We start from the raw sequence: 17,263 nt of genomic DNA, 5'->3' as shown, positions 1-17,263 counted from the left end.
AGTCAATACATCCTTCATGTTCTGTTCATCATCCCTCAGACTGTTTGAATGTCTGATGATGATGAGGATGACAGTTTGATGAAGAGGGAGTCCGTTTTATATTCTCACTTATTTATCTTCACAAAGTTTCATCATTTAGATTCTAATCAATCATTTTCAGTATCCTGACACATAAATATCTGTGTTTATAAAATATAGAGTTCGTTGTCTAAATACAGGCTAGGTTAAGTCCAAACTGTTTAATAATAATCAATAATTATAGACAATTCAAAATGAAATCTTTTAGTCGGTAGAAACTGTCCTTTTTTATCAGGTAAAGAGACGAAACACTGTAACTATGTGTGTTTGATTAGAAATAATACAGTGTGTGTTTGTGTGTGTGGACATAAACAGCTGTTCAGCTGATTGACAGCTGAACGTAATCAGCTGATGTCGCGTCATGTGACGCTGTCGAGGAAACAACGTCTCATGTGTCTTAAAGCTGATTTCCTCGGTCCTTTCACCTCGGCTTCGTTTCCTCCGTGCATCTCTGGTGGGCGGGGCTAAGGCGCAAGTGGAGGAGACAACTCGGAGGACACTCGGTGCAAATAAGGGACTTGGGATCCAGCCTATGACTCTTCTCCATGTCACAGCATCACTCCACCTTCATCATCATCATCATCATCAGTGTCTCACCTGCTGCTCACAGTAACTAATAATGTTGTTTGTTTGTATCAGGATGCAGGAACAGAGAGCCGACTGTCCTGGACCCAGCTGTGTGTCCATGAAGAGTGACCGCTCCATAGAACATTTTTTTGACTTTAAAGATGGACGTGGTGCTGATGGAAGGTGAGCTCTGAAAAGTGAAGTTTATGTCCTGACTTTGTTTGAAGATTCATGTGGTGGTCCAGCACTTTGTAGTCTGTCATCAGTATCTAATGGTGGAGGTGGCAGCCCATTGTTCACCTGTACAACAGTCAGCTGAAGTGAACATGATAAACCATGTCAGTGTGTTTGTGAGTCTTTGACAACATCACATCCAGCAATGAGAGCAGCAGCTGACCTCACAGACTGAAGCTGCTGCTCATCATGTTGTTTACCATTCATTAGTCATGTTTTAGTGAAGGCTACCTGAGTCCAGCTGAGGCCCGTTGACTCCATCAGGGATGATGTCATGGTGCTGAACATTTGGTCCAGTGATCTTGGCAGGACTCTGGTGAGCAGATCATGAAGACTGCAGACAAAGATCTTTAAAGCTCCTCACTGGTTATACCAGAGGTGTGGACTCGAGTCATAGGACTTGGACTGAAGTCAGACTCCACTCGCAGGTTTGATGACTTTGGACTGGACTGTACAAAATCATGAAAGACTTGCGACGTGACTTGGAGTTCAACACCAATGACTTGTGACTTCACTTGGACTATAACACCAATGACTCGTGACTTCACTTGGACTATAACACCAATGACTCGTGACTTCACTTAGACTATAACACCAATGACTCGTGACTTCACTTGGACTATAACACCAATGACTCGTGACCTCACTTGGACTATAACACCAATGACTTGTGACTTCACTTGGACTATAACACCAATGACTCGTGACTTCACTTGGACTATAACACCAATGACTCGTGATCTCACTTGGACTATAACACCAATGACTCGTTACCTCACTTGGACTATAACACCAATGACTCGTTACCTCACTTGGACTATAACACCAATGACTCGTGACTTCGCTTGGACTATAACACCAATGACTCGTGACTTCACTTGGACTATAACACCAATGACTCGTGACTTCACTTGGACTATAACATCAATGACTCGTGACCTCACTTGGACTATAACACCAATGACTCGTGACTTCACTTGGACTATAACATCAATGACTCGTGACTTCACTTGGACTATAACACCAATGACTCGTGACCTCACTTGGACTATAACACCAATGACTCGTTACCTCACTTGGACTATAACACCAATGACTCGTGACCTCACTTGGACTATAACACCAATGACTCGTGACTTCACTTGGACTATAACACCAATGACTCGTGACCTCACTTGGACTATAACACCAATGACTCATTCAACAACTTGAAAATACTTGAGGTTTGAAGGTGTTACTTTAGATGGTAAATGGACTTGAGCTTGTATAGCGCTTTTCTAGTCTTCCGACTACTCAAAGTGCTTTTTACACCGCAGATCACACCTACCCATTCACACCCATTCCCACTGATGGCTGGTTATGTGGACCATCCAGTAAATAATAATAATTAATAGTAATTAATTCCATTCACGCACATTCATACGCCCCAGATGCAGCAGGGGGAGCAATTTGAGGTTAAGTGTCTTGCCCAAGGACACATCGGACACCTAGCAGGAGCTGGGGATCAAACCCTCGACCTTCCGATTGAGGGACGACGACTCTACCAACTGAGCCACAGCCGCTGTATGGCAGACAGACTCACACACACACAAACACACACACACTCTCTCTCTCTCTCTCTCTCTCTCTCTCTCTCTCTCTCTCTCTCTCTCTCTCTCTCTCTCACACACACACACACACTCACACTCTCTCTCTCACACACACACACACACTCTCTCTCTCTCACACACACACACACACTCACACTCTCTCTCTCTCACACACACACACACACACACACACACACACACTCACACTCTCTCTCTCACACACACACACATACACACACACACACACACACTCTCTCTCTCTCACACACATACACACACAGGAAAGCCAGCTGTAAGTTTTCGCACAATGGAACATACATGATCCATACAGGTTGAGTCTTTAAGGTCAGAAACACATGTGATCCAGTGAAATGGTTGTTTGGACTTTTCTCCGTTCACCGTGTCTACATTGATCAGCAATCACAACCTAAACGATTGTGACGTTATCTCACAGCCCGCTGTAGTCTGTGAACTTCTCCACACAGACGCTTTCTGATACAAACAGAGAGTCACACTCCGTCACACTGATCTTTTTATTTGATTTGAAGAAATAGGATAAATAATCATTTTTTGTTAACGTAACAGATATTCGTGTTGTATAAAATGACATTTAAATTGGTGAAGAGAGCGAATGACTTGTTAAGGACTTGAAATTCAAAGGTTAGGATTTCTGACTTGTTATTAGTCGGGACTTGTAAGACAATGACTTTGTCCCACCTCTGGTTTTTACAAACCCAGTTGGATCCAGATACTGGACTGACTCTGCTGTCTTGATCAACATCATCACAAGATATAAACTACTGTGATGGTGCTGTCGTGGAAAATTCTCCTTTTACGAGGTGGAGAGTTGCTAATTCTCAAGAAGAAAATTCACGGTGGCGCTTGAATCAGATCTCTTTTAATACGTGCAGCATGGAGGAGAGGCCAGAGCATCTTCTCCCGAACCTTTACATTACAAGTCCTTTTATACAATACAGAGAGATATGGGGAGGTGACCTTACACTTAACAAATGGTGATCTTACATTACAATGGTTGTTTAAAGTTTAGTGTATTCTGTCTGTCTGGAGACAGTGACTCTGTGATAATCAAATAACATTGACATTCGTATGGTGCTGTCTGCGAAGGAGGAGGCCCTCCTGTGGCTCTCTGACACCTCTGTTCAGAGATGTCTCCTGAGAGTCTAGGTAATTTCCCACAGTGCAAGCAGCAGTTATTGCCCTCTGAAGTGGTGTCAGTCTGAAGACTTTGTCCCAAAAGAGAGTTCCAGGCTGAGGTCGCTGAACTTGTAAAAGGACAGGTCCTGGATCTGGATCAGTTCTGTATCCTGATAGTAGTTTAGGGCAGCTTGTGGACTTACAGTAAGCTCTGTATTCATGATATTCATGGTCATCTTAATCTACTTCTGAGTCTCAGTTGTGGGCCTTATTGAGGATTCATTTGATCTGTAATCATTCTTTTATAAATCTTTGTCCTGTGGATCATCATGTTGAGGTTTTCCTTCTGTCCCCCCCCTGGTGGTCAATGGCAGTATCTTCATCTGTCTGTAGCTAGCCTGAGTTCTTTCTCTCTGAAAATGCAGGTTGGACTTCTAACCTTTATTGTTCCTGCTGGCATCTTTCTGAGCTGTGTTTCTGTTTGAGTCGTCTTCTGTGAACTTTGATTTCATCAGTCTGAAGAATGTGAGGACAGACACAGTGTTGGCTGTATTCTGAGTGAGATACTGTTCTAATAGAAACAGAACTGTGGAGAACTTTAGCTCTGCCTCCTGATTACTGATGATCCATCTGCTAGTTTGAACTGGAACAATCTGATTAAAGATGATCTTTGTTCATGAAGCAGCTGTTTGTTTGTATCAGGATGCAGGACCAGAGACCAGACTCTCCTGGACCCAGCTGTGTGTCCATGAAGAGTGACTGGTCTAAGGGTCGTCTTATGAACTTTAAAGATGGACGTGATGCTGATGGAGGGTAAGAATTAAAAATCCAGTGAATGTTCTGACTCTGTGGTTCAAAGACTCATATCTTGGCTCAGAGCTTCATCATTTATGACCCATTGTTTTCTTGTGTAATATGTCCTGTCACAGAGTTCAACAGGAAAGCTCCCAGGTTCACAGAGATCCATCAGACCAGCAGGATCTAACAGACCTGGACTCCATCTTTATGGTGTGTTATTTCATAAACTACCATTAGAAGAATGTAATGCTAAGTTATTGTTGTGTTTAGAGCAGCTGACCTTCAGACTGACACATGAACCACATGTTGAGTTCTACCACTTTATAGGAAATATCCAGTGTCTCCTTCTGTTCCAGCTGCTGGAGGAGAACATCGTCACCTTTGTGAAGAACGAGCTGAAGAGAGTCCAGAAGGCTCTGAGTCCAGATTACCCAGAATGCTTAGAGAATCAGAGTGAGGATGAAGAGCAGAGGAGAAGCTGTAAAGAGGCATTTTTGAAAATCACTCTCCACTTCCTGAAGAGAATGAAGCAGGAGGAGCTGGCTGACTGTCTGCAGAGCAGTAAGAACATCTGAACAGATTTCATATTTTAGAAAAAGGACAAAGAGGTTTAAACTCAGATGGTCATGTGATCTATATCAGGATCTGTTCATTGATTTAACTTCTTTCGTCATTCAGATACATTTGCTGCAGAGTGCCGGCGTAAACTGAAATCTAACCTGAAGAAGAAGTTCCAGTGTGTGTTTGGGGGGATCACTAAAGCAGGAAACCCAACCCTTCTGAACCAGATCTACACAGAGCTCTTCATCACAGAGGGAGGGACTGAAGAGGTCAACGGGGAACACGAGGTCAGACAGATTGAAACAGCATCCAGGAAACCAGACAGAGCAGAAACAAGCATCAGACAAGAAGACATCTTTAAAGCCCCACCTGGAAGAGATGGACCAATCAGAAGAGTGATGACAAAGGGAGTGGCTGGCATCGGGAAAACAGTCTTAACACAGAAGTTCACTCTGGACTGGGCTGAAGACAAAGCCAACCAGGACATACACTTCACATTTCCATTCACTTTTAGAGAGCTGAATGTGCTGAAAGAGAAAAAGTTCAGCTTGGTGGAACTTGTTCATCACTTCTTTCCTGAAACCAAAGAAGCAGGAATCTGCAGGTTTGAAGAGTTCCAGGTTGTGTTCATCTTTGACGGTCTGGATGAGTGTCGACTTCCTCTGGACTTTAAAAACAACCAGACCCTGACTGATGTCACAGAGTCCACCTCAGTGGATGTGCTGCTGACAAACCTCATCAGGGGGAAACTGCTTCCCTCTGCTCGCCTCTGGATAACCACACGACCTGCGGCAGCCAATCAGATCCCTCCTGAGTGTGTTGACATGGTGACAGAGGTCAGAGGGTTCACTGATCTACAGAAGGTTGAATACTTCAAGAAGAGATTCAGAAATGTAGAGCAGGCCAGCAGGATCATCTCCCACATCAAGACATCCAGAAGCCTCCACATCACGTGCCACATCCCAGTCTTCTGCTGGATCACTGCTACAGTTCTGGAGGATGTGCTGAAGACCAGAGAGGGAGGAGAGCTGCCCAAGACCCTGACTGAGATGTACATCCACTTCCTGGTGGTTCAGTCCAAACTGAAGAACATCAAGTATGATGGAGGAGCTGAGACAGATCCACACTGGAGTCCAGAGAGCAGGAAGATGATTAAGTCTCTGGGAAAACTGGCTTTTGAGCAGCTGCAGAAAGGAAACCTGATCTTCTATGAGTCAGACCTGACAGAGTGTGGCATCGATATCAGAGCAGCCTCAGTGTACTCAGGAGTGTTCACACAGATCTTTATAGAGGAGAGAGGACTGTACCAGGACAAGGTGTTCTGCTTCATCCATCTGAGTGTTCAGGAGTTTCTGGCTGCACTTCATGTCCACCTGACCTTCATCAACTCTGGAGTCAATCTGATGTCAGAAAAACTAACAACAGCCAGGTGGTCTAAAGTAATCAGAGAAAAACCTGACCCAACTCTTTTATATCAGAGCGCTGTGGACCAGGCCTTACAGAGTCCACATGGACACCTGGACTTGTTCCTCCGCTTCCTCCTTGGTCTTTCTCTAGAGACCAATCAGAATCACATACGAGGTCTGCTGACACACACAGGAAGTGGCTCACAGACCAATCAGAGTCACACAACAGGTCTGCTGACACACACAGGAAGTGGCTCACAGACCAATCAGAGTCACATACGAGATCTGCTGATGCATCTAGGAAGTGGCTCACAGACCAATCAGAAAACAGTCAAGTACATCAAGAAGAAGATCAGTGAGGATCTGTCTGCAGAGAAAAGCATCAATCTGTTCCACTGTCTGAATGAACTGAATGATCGTTCTCTAGTGAAGGAGATCCAACAGTCCCTGAGATCAGGACGTCTCTCCACTGATAAACTGTCTCCTGCTCAGTGGTCAGCTCTGGTCTTCATCTTACTGTCCTCAGAAAAAGATCTGGACGTGTTTGACCTGAAGAAATACTCTGCTTCAGTGGAGGCTCTTCTGAGGCTGCTGCCTGTGATCAAAGCTTCAAACAAAGCTCTGTACGTGCTCGCATAACTATCCAGGTTAAATGTAGTTCTCTTTATTCAGAAATAACAACTATGGTTTGTAATTGTTTTCATTTGAGTTCTTCTGAATCCTCTTCAGGCTAAGTGGCTGTCAGCTCTCAGAGAGAAGCTGTGAAGCTCTGTCCTCAGTCCTCAGCTCCCTGTCCTCTAGTCTCAGAGAGCTGGACCTGAGCAACAACAACCTGCAGGATTCAGGAGTGAAGCTGCTGTCTGCTGGACTGAAGAGTCCTCTCTGTAGACTGGACACTCTCAGGTTAGTGTACAGCTGATCAGATTATAAAGTTGTTTCTGTTCATCTGCATGGTTATGACTAGATGTTACTGGTAAAACAACTGAGAATGGACCAATGGATGTGAAGCCTAATGTGTATGTGTGTGCATGTCAATCTTTATTTGTATAGTATCAATTCATAACATGCGTTATCTAAAGACACTTCACGAAAAGAAAGGTAAAGGTAAACATTACAAAAGAGGGGCACTGGTGGTGCAGTTGGTACTGCACACGTCCCCATATATGGAGGCTTTAGTCCTCATTGCAGGCAGCCTGGGTTCGACTCTATCCTGTGGCTCCTTTCCCGCATGTCAATCCCCACTCTCTCTCCCTGATTAACATCTCTATACACTGTCCTATCTCTTCAATGAAGGCACAAAAAGCACAAAAATAAATCTTAATTTATTTTATTTATTTTTTTTACAAAAGACCATGTAAAAAAGACCATGCTCACAGATATGTTTACAAAAAGCAGGTAAGAGAACTTGCTTATTGATCTATTGCATGTGTGTCTGTGTGTGTAGTCTGTCAGGCTGTCTGATCACAGAAGAAGGTTGTGCGTCTCTGGCCTCAGCTCTATGCTCCTCCCCCCTGAGAGAGCTGGACCTGAGCTACAATCATCCAGGAGGAGGACAGAAGCTGCTGTCTGCTGGACTGGAGGATCCGCACTGCAGACTGGAGACACTGAGGTACAGACAGACACACAGAAGCTGTCTCACTGTTTCTGAATGATGAACTCTGCTTCTTGTCTGATGGTGATTTAAATGAAGATGGATGAAGTAGATTGTCATCTGTTTTCTTCCTCCAGGTTGGATCATGGTGGACTAGACAGACTGAAACCTGGTCTGAGGAAGTGTGAGTGTGTTTTTATTTCTCTTCATCAGAAAAAAGCAGCAAATGCTAGATGAGGGCTGGAAGTAACACAAAGATGATGAGAAAGGTGAAGGTGATGGGAACTCACAAGAGTTGAAATATTACACAAGAGTTAGGGTAAGGGTTAAGGGCAAGGGCTGATCCATGGTTTGTTTTTGGGTAGATTGTGACTGTTATGGAGGGGATAATTCCCAATGGGGACGAGGGGGTATACAGAGAACTCAACAGGGACTTTGTGGACTGGTGCCAGCAGAACTGCCTCCAGATCAACGCGGCTAAAACCAAAGAACTGGTGGTGGACTTTCGCAGACGCAGACCCACTTCCCCCACACCGGTGAACATCCAGGGAAAGGACATTGAGATAGTGAACTCTTATAAGTACCTGGGTGTTCACCTGAACTATAAACTGGACTGACAACACAGAGCAGACTTCACCTGCTGAGGAGACTCAGGTCATTCGGAGTGCAGGGAGCACTCCTGAAGACTTTTTATGACTCAGTGGTAGCATCAGCCATCTTTTACGGAGTGGACTGCTGGAGCAGCAGCACCACGGCTGCAGAAAGGAACAGACTGAACAAACTGGTGAAGAAGGCCAGCTCTGTCCTGGGTTGCCCCCTGAACCCTGTGGAGGTCCTGGGCTGCCCCCTGGACCCTGTGGAGGTGGTGGGAGATAGGCGGATGATGAAGAAGCTCTCATCCCTGATGGAGAACGTCTCCCACCCCCTGCATGGTCCTGTAACAGCACTGGGCAGCTCCTTCAGTGACAGGCTCCGCCACCCGCGGTGTCTGAAGGAGAGATACCGCAGGTCCTTCAGTGACAGGCTCCGCCCCCCGCGGTGTCTGAAGGAGAGATACCGCAGGTTCTTCCTTCCTGCTGCAGTCAGACTGTTTAACCAAGCCTGCTCCCAGTAGATCATAAAACACACCAAACTGGACAATTTACTACTTCTTCTTGTGCAATAATAATGTTATAAGATGTCACCTGATCGTATCTGTATTTTTATTGCATTGCAATATTTATTTATGGGACAATTTGTGCAATAACATTCCCTCCTTATATGCACTGTGTGCATGTTAGTGTCCATACTGTTTATACAGACTTACATCTTTAAGTTACTGGCATTTCAACTGTTCCTTTCTGAGGCACGTTTTATAATAGCTCTTTAATTGATGCACATCTCGTTTTCGTACAAGCTCTTGATTACTGTTTTTGATGCATGTTTTTTCTACACTTATATTTTTATCTATTTTAATTTTCTTTGCATTTGGATGTGATTTTCTTCTGCTATCCTGCTTTGCTGCTGTAATACTGTAAATTTCTCCGCTCGTGAGATGAATAAATGATTATCTTATCTTATCTTATGATGTTGTCAACACAGAAGGACGATGAAACAGTGTCCATGTGTTCATTAATGTCATCAGAGGGGGCCAAGAGGTTATCCCAGTCAGTGGATTCAAAGCATCCTTGGAGTGTGAGGATGCTTTCGTTGGTCCACTGCTTGATGCTCCTTATAACAGGAGTGTCTGCTGGATCAAGCAGGATGGTATGGTGATCAGCAGAAACCGGAGGGGAGAGGGGGACAGATCTGTGTGTGTCAGCTGCTGAACCATAGCATTTATCCAATGTCTTCTCCAGACGTGTGCTGCATGTGATGTACTGATCAGAACCTTTTCATGATTTATCCAGAGAGCAGTGGAGACTATCTCTCCACCCTGTTACATTCTATGTACAGGGTAACTCTATAAAACACCCCGCTAGGAGACCGTGCAACTCAATCCCATACATCAGTGTGCAAAGAATGAACTTTTTACAAATATACACTATTTACATGCCAACCAGGACAAGGCGCCGCAAGATGCAAAGGCCAAGCCTAGGAGGCAGAGGGGCTGAATGAGCCAGTCTGCAAGACGCAAGACTGACTTAGAACATGGGCAAGACCCCACCAAGCCCGTGAACAGAGGCCACTCAGGTCAGCCTACAACCGCTAGGTTGACCAAGGGACCCCGTTGTCTACCGAGAAGTTACACCCAGCACCCGCTCCCCAAAGGAGGGACTGGCTGCCACATTGAGCCAGTAGAATCTGGAAAATGTTGATTTTGATGAACATGTGGCCGAAGCAAATGCCAGCGAGTGAGGCACCACGCCACAAGGCCTACAAGGTAGCCACACTGCATGTCGAGTGTGCCCAAATCCCAGATGGAGCAGGCACACCCGAGAGGACATAAGTATGCTGGATAGTCTCCACAACCCAGTGAGATAGTTGAGGTTTTGACTAGAGCTGGCCCAAATGTCCATGGTCAAAGCAAATGAAGAGTTGGTCAGACGTCCTGAAAGCTTGTGTCCATCAGATGTACTGAGCCAGGGCCCTGACCGGACACAAGACAGACTGGTTCTGCTCTCCCTCCTGACCATCTTTGCAAGAGGAGAGTGACCGCAACTCGACCACAGATGGACAGATGGAACTCAGACAAGACCTTAGGCAGAAATGCTGTGTTGGGTCGGAGGCATAGGCGTAGATTTGCGTATGGACCATATGGACATGTCCATACCAATCTCAAACGATGGCTGAAATGTCCACACCAATATTTAGGTTAACGTGAAAAAGTCACCTCAAATTGTTAAATCATTTCCCACTTCGGCAACGCCTCCCAAATATGCGAACCGCTGAAACGTCTCCCAATCGATAATAACACATTCTATATCCGGCAAGGTCTTCACAACAAAAGTTCCACGTTTAAATGTCGATGACAGACTTTTATTGTGAAACAGTGATATCAGGAAGTGGGGTATTTACATGTGCATGGAGCTCACTTATTCTTCTGGCAGAGGTTACAGCCAGTAGAAGATGGATGGATGGATGGATGGATGGATGGATGGATGGATGGATGGATGGATGGATGGATGGATGGATGGATGGATGGATGGATGGATGGATAGATAGATAGATAGATAGATAGATAGATAGATAGATAGATAGATAGATAGATAGATAGATAGATAGATAGATAGATAGATAGATAGATAGATACTTTATTGATCCCGAGGAACTGAGGACTAGATCCAGGTCCCTAGGTGGAACTGGGAGTCCCCTCCTGTGGATTGTAAAGCCTCCGGGCACCCCTGAGGAAATGTGAAATTAAGAAACAGCCGTCTTCAGTAAGCGCATATTCACCAAGTTCAACTGCCTTACTTGCTACAGGGATAGCGTAACAGCTGATTTTCGAGCCTCGAGCTGAGACTGCAAGAATTGCAGGACATGAGATATCACCCTTGTCTGGTGATATCTCTGTGGATGCAATCCCTGACCTAGCAGACACCTCTGTACCGGTCGCATATTCAAGAGGGCAAGAGGAACCACCTGCACCATGGCAGCCATGAGACCCATTAGACGAAGCCAGAGCCCCCAAGTGACCTGGGAATGAAGCCTGAAGTGACTGAGGCAATGTCTGAAGCACTGTACTCTCTCTGGTGTTAGTGAAACTGTCACCCTCCTGGAGTCCAGAACCATGGCAACCTGAGAAGGCTGCAGAGTGCTTTTCATGCATTTCAGTCGAAAACCCAACTCCTGAATGTGGTTCAGGAGAGGAGTCACATGGAGGCCACATTGTTCCTCCGAGGAGGCACAAATAAGCCAGTCGTCCAGATAATTCAGGACCCTGAGCCCTTGCTGCCTCATGGGGGCCAGTACTGCATCCATGCATCTGGCAAACGTTCGGGGAGCAAGAGATATTCTGAAAAGCAGGACACAGAACTTGAACACTCTGCTGTCGAAGCTGAACCTCAGGAAGCGCCAATGGCACTTCCAGATGGGAATCTGGAAGTAATCCGTGAGATCTATGGTGGAAACCAATCTCCGGCAGTGATGGCCTAACTCACCCTGGGAACCTAACCCTAACCCTGCACCTCAGGGGCCAAAGAAACTGGTTGAGCCTCCGGAGGTCCAGAATTGGTCAAAGACCCCCGTCTCGCATCAGAACCAAAAATTAACAGGAGAAAAACCTGGCTTGTTGGTTCTCTGGCTCCACTTCTCTTATGGCCCTTTTCTCTAAAAGAGTGGACAGTTCTTCCCGCAGTATCTGCGCATGCTGAAGATCGGTTACAGTGGTGAAGGTTGGCAATCTTGTCACGGTAGGTTTGTGATAAAACTAAAGGCGGTAGCTGCGGGTCATTGTAGACACCACTCACTGATCCGCCCCCAAGGTTAACCAGGCTCCCCGATTGTTGTCTGGCATGCCATTGCTCTGGAACCGTCAGGAAGGAGGGGGGCACCGAGATGGCCCCTGAGCCTTCGCAAACAGCCTTCCAGTTTTCCCCCGTTGGCAATTACTACGCCGACGGAAGGCGTCCAGAGTGGAGGCCTTGTCTGTCTAGAGCCCCTGAAGTGCCTAGTCAGGTCCCTTGAAATTTCCTGCGCACAGCGGCGACCCTACCATGCCTGCTGGAGCAATGCAGATGCCTGAGGTCCAAACATTGCTAAGGGATCCACCGGCACTTTAAGCAAGCAATCCCTATCTCCCTGCTTGAGCTGAGATTGGATAGCCAAAGATGGCTTTACACAATCCAAAAGGAAGCCATAGAGCAGCCTGCTGCTTCTGCCTGTTCTGTCATTACAGAGGAGAGGCACTGAGAGGCTAATTGAATCTCGCCGGCAATGCTGGGTTCCCCCGAACCGTCTTGCAGTTGAGCCGACAACTGATGAAGATAAAGGAACACAATGGATCCAGTGTTAGCCAGACGGGTCTAATTAGCCATGGCCCTGTGGAGCTTAGCCAGCAAACCATCCATTACTCTGCAATTCCTGCTAGAGCAGGTAGCTTTGCCAAGGAGTGAGGTGGAAGGGGAAATTAACGGGGAGATAGCCAGATCTACCTGGGGGAGAGCTCCACAGGCGACCTGATCCTTGTCATGCATGTCTGAAAGCCTTCAACATGCAGGCGACCATTTATGTGTTGTTGCCGGAGTGCAAAATTTCTGGCACAACAGGTCCAGGTCGAACCTGGAAATGGTGGATACAGTGTCTTGAGGTAGGGCGATATTCAGAGCCCTGGCTGCCCTGCCAATGACCTCATCAAAAGTTCACCCCTAGAGGTGCTAGCGGCGGTTTCTGCCCACTCGACAAGCCATCGTCCTCAGAACAAAATATACTGAGATGCTCTACTTTGAGCCCCAGAGTGGGAGAAGAGTTGGGACCAAAAGTGGACTAAAGCACAGAGGGTGTCCCAACAGGGGAGGGCCAGGGCACCTGCCAGGCACCTAAACATTCCCCTTTTCCCATAGTGGAAGCAGTTACCTCTCTCTGCTTTCCCTGCAAAGGGGCGGAAAGAGGGGAGCCAGCCCGTTTTGCAGCAAAGAATAGGCAACGGGCCTCCCTGGTACGTGCAGGCATTATAAAACAATCCATGCTTGCCTGAGGATTTTCTCGAGGACAATGCTTATCACCTGTGCACCTTCAATAAAGGAGTACAGGAGCCTGATCGAGGACTTTGTGACGTGGTGCAGTGACAACCATCTGCAGCTAAACACCTCCAAGACCAAGGAGATGGTGGTGGACTTCCGAAGGAACAAACCACATCTAGAACCTGTTTCCATCAGGGGGGTCGACGTGGAGGTGGTCAGGACCTACGGGTATCTGGGGCTGCAGCTGGATGACAAGCTGGACTGGTTGCCTAACATGGACACTACCTGCAGGAAGGGACAGAGTCGTCTGTACTTCCTGAGAAGGCTGGGGTCCTTCAACATCTGCAAAAAGCTGCTGCAGATGTTCTACCAGTCTGTGGTGTCCAGCGTCCTCTTCTACGCAGTGGTGTGCTGGGGAGGAAGCTGCAAGAAGAGGGACGCAGCACGCCTGGACAGACTGGTGAGGAGGGCCAGCTCTGTGGTGGGTACAGAGCTGGACTCACTGGTGACAGTGGCAGAGAGGAGGTCTCTGGACAAAATGCTCTCCATCATGGACAACACACACCACCCTCTGCACAGCACCTTCACCGGTCAGAGGAGCATGTTCAGTGACAGACTGCTGTCACAGTCGTGCTCCACGGACAGACTCAAGAACTCTTTTGTCCCCCTGGCCATAAGACTGTACAACACTTCACTGTCACGGCAGGGAAGAAGCACACGGTGAACTCTGGATTCTTTTTTCACTTTTTTTCCCACTCCTCATCTGCACTGCTGACCCAGAGTCAGCCTCCAGTTGGACACTTTAATGCATATTGATAGTCACCTTACTGAGCACTGGTCACTTTAATGATAATCACTCTAATCATGTCTGGTTTCATCCTACTGTATTGTTATGCTACATCTGTACTGGTTGACATGATCACCCTAACTAGGTCAAGTTTCACTCTATTGTCTTCAACACTTAATGCTAATCTGCTCCTCAATAGTTGGGTACTTTAATTGGCAATCACCCTAATAACTCCTGGTTTCACCTTATTGTTTTGGACACTTAACGCAAATCACTGCTCCTTTATGTTGCTGAGCCCAATTGCATCCCTGCATTGACTGTTTAACGACTGTACTCACACCTCTGGCACTACCTCAAAGACCTCTGTACATGCACATGTAACTAGTTTCTAGAAGGTCAGCCCTTGTTTCCAAGGCTCTTTAACTGTCTACAGGTCTCTTTAACCAGCACACATGTTTCTCTCTCCTCACAGGTTATGCACATTATGCTATATAAGTTTTAAGTCTAATGCTAATGCCAACTGCACAGGTTTAACCTTTACTCTTAGTCACATAGGGGCTGTTAAATCTTGTTTGGGGGATTATTGTATAGAGAGGGGAGGGGGGACAGCGGGTGTGTATTGTAACCAATGTCTTGTGTCCTGCCTGTCTGTATACTGCTACTGGATGGCCTGAATTTCCCTCGGGATCAATAAAGTATCTATCTATCTATCTATCTATCTATCTATCTATCTATCTATCTATCTATCTATCTATCTATCTATCTATCTATCTATCTATCTATCTATCTATCTATCTATCTATCTATCTATCTATCTATCTATCTATCTATCTATCTATCTATCTATCTATCTATCTATCTATCTATCTATCTATCTATCTATCTATCTATCTATCTATCTATCTTCAAACACACTGAATAAAGTTTGTATTTTTACACTAATTTGGATGTGATGTTTGAAAACAGAGTCAAATAAAGCTTATTAAAAACAATCAAATAAAGGAGCTTGTTCATTTACACATCATGTCTGTAATCTGACAGTTTAGTGGATTTAAAAACAGAAGAGGACTTTTTAAATGGAGTTATTGAGTGTAAAATGAGGATTTGATTACAGCATGGTAACTCCATGTGAAGTTGATTAGAAGTGGATGATTAGGGGGCGCTAGCGAGCAGCGATATGTAAGGACGTGTTTGCACAGAGCTCCCGACCGGGCGAACCTTTTTCAAAAATAACGCTTTAAAAAAAAAACAACCTCAGAGAACAACGGCTGTCTCTGGCGACTGAATGACATCAGTGTATCATACTGGTGGCTCCATCTTTTTATAATATACAACTAAATGATAAAATGCCGAAAGGAAAACGCCACCAGAGAGAGGCCTCGGCTAAAGCTTCGAATCCAGCCGAAACCACGTCTGCGAATGAAGATTCTTCAGAAGAGGACGCTTTAGACCTAACTGCGGTCATGGCTGCCATTGCAAAGAGCGAAAGCAGGATTTTAGCACGGATAGACTCAAGTACAGCCGAGTTGAACACTAAGATTAACGCGCTTCAGGAAGACGTGACGAAACAAGAGACCCTCCTGAGCGAATTGGAGTCTGGCCTGAATATATATACAAACAGAGCGGCTACGATGGAAAACGAGGTCACCATGCTAAGAGCGGAAGTCAACTCACTCCACCAGAACCTGGAAGAAATGGACGGGAGGCAGCGCCGATTCTGTGCGCGTCTGGTTGGGATGAAAGAAGGTCTTGAATCGTGTGAGGGACAGCGGCCCACTGCGAGTATCGTTAAGCTACTGCAGGAGCTGTTGGGCCTCAAATTCACCCCAACCTTGGATGCAGCATACCGCAGTACCCGACGCTCTAACGAGGGGGAGCCTCCAAGAGTCATCATGATCAGATTTCACTATCTGTGGGAACGAGAAGAAATCTTCCGTGCAGCGACCCGCCTAGCTCCGCTGACCCTGCGCGAGAAGAGAGTGAGAATATTCCCAGACTACACGGCGACAGTGGCGAAGAAGAGAGCTGCATTTGCCGAAGCTAAATGCCTACTCCGGAGCTGCCAGAATGTCAAGTTTGGCGTCCGGTTCCCCGCGGTTCTCCACATCACCGACTCCACTGGCCAGGAGAGGCGGTTTGAGGATCCAGCGCCGGCGGTGGAATATATTAAACAGAGCTTGAAGCCCAAAGACACTTGAGGCCCCCAGGTAATACTGGCATATTTTGTGGACGCTTAGAGCCTGGTGCTTAAGATACAATATACAGACTCTACTCCTCTCCTATCTTATTTAATTTTTCTGTTTAAGTATGTAGCCTGTGCAGGTATGTGTGCATACTTGCGCATACAATTTGAATATAGTGCCCTATTGAGTAAAATGTAAACACCATAATAACTACTGACATGAACCTCTTGAGTAGTTTTTATTTATAGCCACTTGCGTATTTATTATTTTTGATTTACTGTTATCCGAAGCACAATGTTCGCCATAGAGTGGCTTTTTCACTTCTTAAGTATGTCGGAATGGTATGTTTGACATTTTGGGCAAATGCACAGAAGACATTTTTTTTTTGGACATACAGATATAATAGAGGGATGTGTGTTAACAAAGTACCAGGAGAACTATTTAATAGGAGGGGAGGGCCATACAGGGTACCTTGGTTTGTTCTCTGTTGTTGAAGATATACAAATGTTTTTTTGTTTGTTTTTTTTTTAAATTTATTTATTTATTTTTATCGCGATCCAATTTACATAATCATAGTTCGCCTCAGTTGGGACCTGTTAGGAGGATAGGTTAGATTGTTATCTGCAGCACAATGCTAGAAAAGAGAAGTGCGATCTGGACAGGTTTAGTAGATCAGCATAGGGATTTAAGGCTCAGTTTTAGTTTTAGTTTTGT

General features: G+C 45.7%; 1 protein-coding gene across 1 annotated transcript in view; it reads left to right on the top strand.

Moving 5' to 3' along the window:
* The first annotated feature begins 4,573 nt into the window (after nucleotides 1–4,573).
* LOC306836590 (NLR family CARD domain-containing protein 3-like) overlaps nucleotides 4,574–17,263 on the top strand; it is a 67,324-nt gene continuing 54,634 nt past the window's right edge. The window contains exons 1-2 of the mRNA XM_079363764.1: nucleotides 4,574–4,631; nucleotides 4,778–4,982. Coding sequence (XP_079219890.1) covers nucleotides 4,629–4,631; nucleotides 4,778–4,982 — 208 coding nt within the window. The 5' untranslated portion in view covers nucleotides 4,574–4,628. The remainder of the gene's footprint in view (nucleotides 4,632–4,777; nucleotides 4,983–17,263) is intronic.

The sequence above is a fragment of the Symphodus melops genome (assembly GCF_947650265.1).
Source record: "Symphodus melops genome assembly, chromosome: 1".
NCBI classification, from domain to species: Eukaryota; Metazoa; Chordata; class Actinopteri; order Labriformes; family Labridae; genus Symphodus; species Symphodus melops.
This window is presented reverse-complemented; position numbering and strand designations above follow the sequence as displayed.